The sequence below is a fragment of the Rhamphochromis longiceps genome, linkage group LG11 (assembly GCF_057381845.1).
Source record: "Rhamphochromis longiceps isolate RC_006_pf linkage group LG11, R_longiceps_female_GT1.1, whole genome shotgun sequence".
NCBI classification, from domain to species: Eukaryota; Metazoa; Chordata; class Actinopteri; order Cichliformes; family Cichlidae; genus Rhamphochromis; species Rhamphochromis longiceps.
Window position 1 is genome coordinate 10316959 of NC_140567.1, and position 10272 is coordinate 10327230.

The window sequence follows — 10272 nt, forward strand, 5'->3', positions numbered from 1 at the left end:
AGGAACTGCCTATTTAGAAACTATTTAAAACCAAATGCTAAATCATGCACTTCTTTTTATGAGTCTTCTCTTAGTCATCCTTCCTTTTTGCAAACAATGTTATGGTTAAAATGATGCCCAGTGCTAACAGTGTATTGTGTGCACACTGTGGGAAACACAGCACATCTCAATCTGTGGTTTTTATTTCTCATCTTCCCCTCCCACTGATCTTCTGCATTCCTCACCAGTCATAGATATTCACATCAAGTGCCCCACCCATGTCAGATTCATATTAATTTATTTTATCACACTTTACTACCACTTTTATGCTATTAACTTATGTGCATGGCTCTACTTTCTATTCCTGCTTCTTTTCTACTACAGCCATCTTCTGTATACATAAAAAAAAACCAACCTTTTGTGCATCCACATGTTCTCCTTTTGTTTCTGAAGATCTTTAAAAACATCTGACCATATGACTCATTTCACATGCTGCTGACCAGGTTTGATATTGCAAACCTTTTTCTCACTTTTGCCTGCCTTTGTAAAAGGATGTTTGTTGAGACTTGATGGAAATGCTTTACTCTACATTTCAGATCAGCTGAACAAAAGCAACAAATAATAGCTTTTACCTGCAGCTGAATGTTCACTTTTTGGTTTTGTCTCACACAATAAAAACAAAATGCAAATCTGTGAGAACACGTGGGCTTCAAAATGATGCCCAGAAGGTGCTTAATTAACAAATAAACACAAAGATCGTGACCTTGAAGAAGTTAGATGAAAAGGTGAATAAACAGGCAGATTTTAAGAGCACACATAATGTTAAACCTGTCGTGTTGATGTGTGTATATGGGGGGGGGGGGGGGGCAGTATTGTTGAGAGACAGAGAAAAAACAGCCACTGCATTAAAGCCACAACTTTTATTCATTAGTGAACCTCATGAGATACACCAGCAACAAGGTTCTCTATTGCTCATCTTGGTAAGTTGATAATTGGCTGGTCCTCATACTTGTGTAGTTTATTTCTAAGAACCAGGATTTCAGTCAGCTTCGATAAAAAATAAAACTGCAACATGTCTCCAATAAACTTTCTGTACTTTTATAATTTTTAGAAGCATTCATAAAGTAAAAGGACTTTTTAAAAAAAAAAAGATGCTAGAAAATATTTTAAAGAAATTGACAATAATCTAAAGCTCATCAAATGCACCAAGATACAAATAGGAATATAAAACTCAAGCTGAAGGCACAAAGAGGCTTCAACCACCAGTAAATACTGTACAATCCCAATAATGACGGACATATTTACCTACATTGTAGTCTAATTAAGTATAAATTATTACATGAAAATCATCTCGTTTATATATAATGCATGTAGATGATAGAAAAGTTATTTTGTCTTTGCCAACAAGTGCTAACCTGTGGTATTAACCCTCTGGGTTTGTTTTTGTTTCACACAGAAGTTGTTCAACCACACTGGCATAGTAGATTTTAACTCCAAACTTGCAGTTCTGTACAGCTCACAGTTCAAAGTATGAAACTAATACTTCAACCGCACTGCAAAGCAAAGGATATAATGTAACATGAGGCACTGAAGACTCAACAAATGTCACGTTATCAACAAAGAGTCACCGAGGTGGGTTAATGACTACATCTTCCTGTTTATTCTATGCACAGTGAATAGGTAGCTTGCAAATGCATTCAAATGTACTACTTGCTTTAAAATATTCATTTTTATTATGACAAACAGTAAGCAGTGTTCTTTGAACCATTACAGGCAGTAGGTAGCTGGTTAAAAAGCCATAAAAAGGCAAATTCCTAATAGGTTTATGAAAAGGGTCTACACAGTTATGTGCTGTCGAAAGGGAATAGAACCCTGTTGTCGTTATCTGCTTTGTGTATCTTCATTGGAGCCATAAAACATGCTATGCTGCTCTTGTTGCTTGAGGTAAAGTCTGAAAATCAGGAAATACATGTGTCAAACAAAGCACGTTTACGCTTAAAAGAAACAGATTAGTTAAACAGACACAATTAACAACTCTCTAACCCTGCTAAGTTGATAAACTCTAAAGTGTAAAAGAGCAGTAAATGCTCTCACTGGCCTTTAAACCTTGAACCAACTATTATAGCTGTATACAGAGGACAGCGAGAAAGGAATGCGCTTTGGCTGTTGTCAGAAAACCTTGATCGCTTCTATGGTTTCTGAATTATAGTCATTAGCTTTGACTCCACCTGTCCACACGCTTGCAGCACTCAGTCACCAAAACCCCCCCAAAAGTCCTGAACATATTACATGTGTTCTAAAGATGCCTGAGGGAGTTTTACTAAGGCTGCCACACTGTATGAAGTCAAAGACAAATTGCTTAAAAATGGCTTACAGAAATATAATCTCTAAACATAAAAAAAAACTACCACAAATTTTTTTTTTTTTTTTTTTTTTTTTTTACAAACAACAAAGCGTATCTATATTTGGTCAGTTCTGTAAGTGCCTGTGTGACAACAACAAATGTTTGTACCTGCAAAGTAACAAAATCTCTCAATGCAATACTGGGCAGCATATGAAAATGTTCATTCATGTAACCCCCCTCCCCCGCCCCGCACAAAAACCAAAACAAATTAAAGAAAGCATACAGAAAGTAAAAAGAAACACAGACAGTTTTTAACACAGAAAAAACAAAACACAAAAACACAATCTGACCTCAGAGGACAGAAAAAAAAAGTGTCAACTTTTTAAGGTCCATCTTAATACTATTCTTATACAGAATATAGTACCAGGCTGAACTGGGCTGGTTCAGCGTACATCCATCCAAAGGAGCAATCAATTTCTGGGTCACACAGAATCAGCTCTTGTCCAGCGTAGTTCATCTTAGGTCTAAAGGCACAGCGTCGGACCGTTTCACACTAACGACTCGCCAACACTACAATGATCCACTTCAGGATTTCATTCTTAAAACTTTGAATGGGTATTTACTCCTTCCTTAGCATGGGATGACAGGAAAGCATTTTAACAGTTTGACTTTATTTTATTATGACCCCTTTGTCACAAACACTGAACATTAAGTAGAAAGATAAAGTGGCAGCGGATGAAGTTGGGAATGGCGAAGGAAAAAAAAAAAAAGACAGAACAAAGAAGCAGCACTGGAGAGGAGCAGAGGTGTCTACTTCAAACTTCATCAAGAAGAATCATCTTCAGCTGGTTATAGATCCATTTGAGTCTTAATAGGCAGGAGCCAAAATCCACCCTGCTTTGTTCTTATTAGTCAGTTCAGGCGTAGAACTCCTTGGTGGGTGCTTTGTGATATGCAGTTGCAGAAAGTTTGTTATCTCCCAGGTCGTAGCTACCTTCATCCTTCTTCTTCATGCGGTAGGCAAGGAGAGACAAGAGGGAAACAGCACAGAGGAATCCAATGACTCCGCACACTATCACAGCTGGAGACGGAAAAAAGAAATACGAAATTATTTTTAAAAAATAACATTTTTATAACAGTTATCTATACTTAACATTTCAGATTCTTCAACAGAAGTCTAAATTTTCTTGAAAACTCACTACTGTAATTTTGTAATGAACTGGTAAGACAGTAGAAACCTAGTCCTTACCTGCTAGCACCTCTTTTCTCTCCAGCAGGTTCTCAGAGGATACCTCCATAGAGTTCTCACCAAATAATCCTTCTCGATCAGCTTTGGTAAGAGTTTCATCAGACTTTTTGATAGGCTCTTCATATTGGGGATTTAACACATCCAGGCGTCTCTCCTTGCCAGAATTGATTACACCATCAGCTCTAGTACTGCCACTGGGAGGCACATTGGTGGTGCTGGGACTAGCATCCTTTCCAAACCAGTCAGCTGTTGGGCCAACACCAAGCCCCTATAAGGATATTAGCACAGTTTAAAAAAAATGCTGAGACATTATGTGGCTTTAGATACTTTCCATTTACCACTATTCACACCTTAAAGCGGTAGCAAATAAATCACAATTAGTTTCTCTGCTCCAAAATTAATCAACCTTAATATTTACTCTCACTATCACCAATTGAAATTAAAAGAATAAATATCCTTGTGTGTGCGATGAATCATCCTGAAGTCAGACTTCATGAGGACATGAATCAAAAGGAACAGTCATACTTTACCTTGTCTCCATCAGGGAAAATGTCAGCCTCCTTCGCTGTAGTTGCTGGATCATGGCTGCGTGCCACTGTGGTTGGTGGGTTGTCTGGAGAGTGTACTGTAGGCTGTGGTTGACGCTGCTCTGTTTTGCTAGAGGGGCTAGGCAACGTCAGGACCATATCCCCGGCATCTGAATGGGCACGGGAAACTGAGAAATCACCAACACAAAACACTTCAGAGCATGTCTCTTTTCATTATTATAGAATAGTTTTTTTTTTTTAATCTATTGGATTAACTGAAGGAATAGGACCGTTTTTCTTGGATAACGAGTTGACATCTGAGGTTACTTGGTTTTACAGCAGAGTCTGCCACAAATGTGGAAACAGTTCCTACTGCAAGTTTTATAACTTACTGAAATTCACCTGAACGTAATGCAGTTTTATATCACGCTGAATGTGCCACGACATCACTCACTACAGTTTACGCAGGTGAGTCATTCAAAGTCTGTGAGTTTCCAATAAAATGTCACCTGGTTCCACTGTATCACCTCAGGACAAACATCTGGTATATTGTAAGTGCATCTGTGTCTGAACATACAAGCACTTGTGGCTTACTTGTGTATTACTCACCAGCCTGCATGTATGATCGAGTGGAGTTAAATAATGTCTAATAATCTGTGATGAAGTTTCTATTTAATAAGCAATACAGGGAAAATATACATATAGATATATTACACAGACAGACAGACAGATAGACAGATAGACAGATAGATATGCATACATATCCTTACCATAATCTCCAGAGCCTGACCCACCATCATCACCATCTTCATCGTCTATAGGGAGGTCACCAGATGTTCGGCCCTCTATGTATAAGTCATCACTTGGGCTAAATGACTGGGAGAAGACAAAGAGCTGCCAAAAAGAAGGGGGGATAAAAACATGCAATTTTATTTAAGTAGGAGAGAAACGCACACATAGATTCACACAGAATTCCTTTCACTAATTGACAACATGTGGATCTCGCTACAGTTCTGGAGTAAGACAATACCTCTCACAACCAATGATGTATGCTGGCCAAATATGCAGCAGTGCATGCTGCTGTCTGAGAGTATTACATCCATACTATAGTATGTGCAGTAGATATAGGCTGTTTTCTTGATCATTTCACATGCTGTGGCAGTAATTTGTGATACTTTGCAGAACCACGCAGCAGAGAACTAAGTGTCTTTGAAAGGAGGAGGGATGAGATAAAGCAGCTTCAAAGACAACACAGAGAGCAAGCAAGTAGACGCACACATGGAAAGGGCCGCTTCACATATTAGATTGCACCTCGTGAAATCCTTCCGCCAACCCGAATGCTACACAGAGGAGTGTGATGAAAACCAGTGACCTTCTTTTCCCTTGATCTAAGGCCTAGGCAGACAGAAGGTAATGAGACGAGTGGCTCAAACATAACCGGAGATCACATGAATCAAAGAAAGACACTAACTGTGCTGAAATCGATAAAGAGCCAAAGAAAAAGAAGCTCAAACATATGCTGGTGTTAAGAGAGGGAGAGACACTCACACACAGAGACATGGATGAATATGGCCCATTGAGACCTGAAATATGTCTGGTATGTATACTACGCTTCCACTAACACAGGTGCTGAGAGAGGGTGAAAATAGGGAGAAAGGAAAGGAAGCACAGTTTAGTGTACTTCTCATAAGATACCTGCTCCAGAAAAAGGTTTTACTCCAATAAAAATTCACAAAATATGTTGTCAAAGCAACAGTTCTTTTCAAGTTAACACCATTTTTCTTTTGCTAACAAACCTTTTTATCAGTATGCAATAATGCAAGCAGCCCACAGAAGGGATACAGATATAAAATCTATCTGATCTGCAACTGTACACCTAACATTTAAGGTCATTCTGCAACATGTCACCAAGATACTGGTGTATTCATGTGAAGCATTAATAACACGTAAACCCAAGGGTGACTAAAATAGCAGAAGAGGTGCTGGCGTTCTCACCGACTTCAGCCAGAGATTAGAAAAGCAAAAGCTGTGACTGTCTGTGTCACATACACAATGAGAAATATACTCTATGCCTAGCTTGAGAATTATCAGGTTATAAGGCTATAATCAGACATCAGCAAACTTATGGTAGATGTATGCAAAATCTGTCCAACTATTTTAAAAGACCTCTAAAGACGTACCGTTTTTAACTGCTAACAGTCAAGTCTGAGGTCCATCACAGATTGGACAAGTTCTTTTATATAGCTGTTTTAACTATTGTTAGAGTTTAGTTCTGATTTTATTCTTATTTTCTGACTTCTTTTTAATCGTTATGTTTACTATGCTGTTTATGTGAGTTCTGTGTGTTGTAACTGGCTTCTTGGATTGCAGATGAGTGTGCCTGTAAAGCACTCTGGGTCAACGTCGGTTGTATTAAAATTAGCTACATAAATAACATTGACTTGATAGTCATACAAAAAAGTATTAGATCAAAGTGTTGTACTGTGTTTCACTGGCATTTATTTTACCAGACCAAATCCAGATGTTAACCACACGATTAGCTGAGTCAACACATTATCTTTTTAAACGGATCAATCAAATATTTTTAATTTAGAATTGATTTCACTAAATGCCATTAAGCTTTGACCTCCCACCTACTGGCAGTTTGTTTTCTGCTGACTCTGAATCAGTTCTCCTTGACAGATACAAGTTTTACACTGGGGTTTACTGGAAGATGTGATTTAGAATTTATACACATCTGGAAAGCATACGTATGCATGCAGGATTTACACACCCACTCTGTATATAACATTCTGATATCCTGGTGCTTTGTCACAATGAAGACAGTTTACTGGAAACAGCTGTATCACTCCACAGACTGAGTGTTGGTGGAGGGCAACATTAAAGCTGACAATCATCAAAGTCTTATTTTTTGTTTCTCCTTAGCTGATAGCTAGCTATATCCCCAGTGAGCTGCAAAGTAATGAGAGCATGGTCAGATCGAGAGTTAGTTTAGATAACAACGAAAAGCACACAACAGATCTGTCATCACTTGGATAGCAGCAGCAGCAGCAGCAGCAGCAGCAGAGTGCTGTGTTGAAGGTGGTGTATGTTTGACTAAGGCATAAAATGAATAAAATGTCCACAGACATTAAGTAGCTGTAGCCTGTAAGGACAAAATTATCAGATGCCAAGAGAAAATGAATATTCCTCTTAAAACTTTAGTGATCAGACAGAGTTTGGTAATGCAGTCTTTAGTGATGCCAACAGGCAAAATGTGACACAATATCTACTTCTGTCTTACATGTGATTGTTATGTCCTTAATTCAGATTACAGTAATTTGAAACTGCTGACCAGAGACTACAGGTCCCAGTCCACTCCATGTACGCAAAGACCTAATATAGCTTTGTCCATTAGTTGTGTGGTGGTCAAAGAACAGTCAAGATAATCAGTGATATGTGGTTAAAAATAAAAAATATATACTGAAAAATAAATAAATAAATAAATACAATAAAAACTCTCCAAGGGCATGCTAACACTGAAAGTCAAACAAACTGCTACAGCAACTCATCAAAAGAAAAACCTCTTGCAGCTAATCGCATGTGTACAGACTGCCTTTGACACACAGAACAATGTTGTGACTAATGCTGATTAACTGAGAACACATATCTTCCGCCCCACCAGGCTTTTTAGTTCTCCACAGCAGCAAGTGTCAAACTACATAGTTTATATTCATGTTCTTTTGTTTCTAAACGTTTTTTTTCTTCCTCACATGTAGGCGTTTCAGTGGAGTGCTTTTGAAGCCCTACGAAAATCGTCATTAATAGCACCGTGAGGAGGTGTTACCCTTTTCCTCTCGCTCTTAGCATTTGGATGAAAAACTGCTCATATCCCACGCAGCTGCGTGCTTGCCTGGACTAGCCCAGTGGAACTCGCTGTTACTCATCCATCCAGAAAAATGACACAACTACCAGATCACAAACTGTCAAAGGAAGAAAGCCTGTTTAAACATTCATCCTTTGGATTGGAGCAACGTCACTGACTGACTAACCAGTAATTCTACAGCCACACTCATGGGGCGATCGTGGCTCAAGAGTTGGGAGTTCGCCTTGTAATCGGAAGGTTGTCGGTTCGAGCCCCGGCTTGGACAGTCTCGGTCGTTGTGTCCTTGGGCAAGACACTTCACCCGTTGCCTACTGGTGGTGGTCAGAGGGCCCGGTGGCGCCAGTGTCCGGCAGCCTCGCCTCTGTCAGTGCGCCCCAGGGTGGCTGTGGTTACAATGTAGCTGCCATCACCAGTGTGTGAATGGGTGGATGACTGGATATGTAAAGCGCTTTGGGGTCCTTAGGGACTAGTAAAGCGCTCTATAAATACAGGCCATTTACCATTTTACACTTGGGGACACAGATAGTTTGGATGTAAGATGTAGCCCATCACACCCAGCAATTTAAGACTGGAGTCTGTGTATTAGTGGTATGACATGAAGACGAATCAAAGCATCTGCGGATCAAAGTATGAGATGACACAAATTAAAGTTAAGCAGAAAAAAGGTTTGTTTGTTTTTTGAGTGGCCACACCTGTTTACAAGCTATTATATTCAGAGATTACAACCTGTGGGGCCTTAAAGCAGGACAGGAATGCCAAGCTGTATTCATTTTCACCATATCCACAACTCCCTGAGTCCTACTAAGGGATTGCATGTCTCTTTCCTCTGCTACAAATATACACCAGAAGCAGTATCGTGTTTCAGTTCCGTCTCCTTTCACAATATACAGTCCATAAATCTTAAACAAACTGCATTTCTGCAGAGGTGGTGAGGCTCCCTGGCTCTCATTAGAGATTTCTTACAGTCAATAAATCACCAGCCTGGATATTTTTCATACTTTGTGACGATGAACAAAGCTCTGCTTCAGCCTGTCATCCCCAGGTGTTTTCCAGCTATAAAGCAGCCGCACATAGAGAAACAATGGAAGGGGTAAAGGAGGAGGATTTTGAAATACTCTTTTTTTTTTTCCTTAAACCACCTTGGTTAAATATGAATGATTTCCTGGTTTAGAATTTGAATTTGCAGTATAACATTATAAAACGTGTGGGTGAGAAATTCAGGCCAGGTCTGGTTTAAATGTCAAAGCTGTGAGCTAAATGATGAACAGACTTTGGCCCTGTGTGAACTTGACACCAACTGGACGCTTGGCCTCGGTTTGAAAAGGCTGCTGAGGTCAAAAATCACCCAGCTTATAGATCCGGAGGTAACATTTATTTATGTTTTAAAAAGACGAATTCGTGCTGTTCACTTTAAAGGTACATTTAACGTAAATACATAATAATAATAATAATAATAATAATAATAATAATAATAATAATAATAATAATTAACACAGACAAAAAACTGAGGATATAACATTAAGAGTAATATTTTTATTTTATGTGTAAACTCTATGGGGTAGAACTCAAACAGTCCACATGAACATAACAAACGTTACCCAGGGCTGTCGTTTTCAAAAATATCTTAAAGTTTTAGCCTTCTCGGTTATTTTACATATTAAAGATAATTAATATGTATTTTTCCACTAATACGTCAACTGGAACATGTTTGAATTAAAAAACATTTAAGAAAAGCCACTTACTTTTCCACTGATTGGCCCAGTTGCCAGCCCGACGAGGAACAACCACCACAGATTCCCCATTTTAACTTCCAAAACAATTTAAAAAAAAAAACACGCTAGTTGAAAACGAGAAATTATATGTTGGTACAGTGAAAACGGTCAACTCGCTCTTCGGTGTTCAGTAGTACGGATAATTTGTTGTAGCGCTGTCGCTGTCGAGCCACTTCGTTAAATCTCAGTAAAGTTCCCGAGTGTGTCCCGGACTCGTTGTGAGAAGGACTTCGTCTGAAAAAGTTGTTTAGCCTGGTCGTGAAGCGTGGCTCTCTGCGGTGACGTCAGCACGCCGGTCCTTGACGACGGTAGTGGAGACGCACACACGAGCCGGAACCGTTGACAAGGTGACGACATTAGCTCAACTGCCTTACACCGAGGTTAATTAATAATAGGCTGAACGAGCGGCTTTTTCTTATTTACATTTTTAGTGTGGATATACGCTTTTTTAAATCCAGCAATTCATTTTGCCCTTTTTTGGAGGACTTGAGTCTAAGGCAAAGGCCATTTATCTCTATGTAATTCACATGAATCCT

The 10272-nt window shown here is 39.1% G+C and overlaps 2 protein-coding genes across 3 annotated transcripts in view; one reads left to right on the forward strand and one right to left on the reverse strand.

The window, feature by feature from the left end:
* The window catches only part of LOC146658581 (protein tyrosine phosphatase type IVA 3), a 164806-nt gene that overhangs the window by 33701 nt on the left and 120833 nt on the right, over positions 1 to 10272 (forward strand). The window lies entirely within an intron of this gene.
* LOC146658585 (uncharacterized) lies at positions 1617 to 9991 on the reverse strand. Of its 2 annotated transcripts, none has more exons than XM_085422253.1 (5): positions 9707 to 9991; positions 4870 to 4993; positions 4103 to 4269; positions 3573 to 3840; positions 1617 to 3404 (listed from the first exon to the last, which is right to left on the reverse strand). In XM_085422253.1, the coding sequence occupies exons 1-5, from the start codon at positions 9764 to 9766 to the stop codon at positions 3241 to 3243; spliced, it is 783 nt and encodes a 260-aa protein (XP_085278379.1). In that variant the 5' UTR covers positions 9767 to 9991; the 3' UTR covers positions 1617 to 3240. The 2 variants fall into 2 exon arrangements, with proteins under 2 accessions (XP_085278379.1, XP_085278377.1); XM_085422251.1 differs by having other exon boundaries at positions 4103 to 4287; positions 9707 to 9989.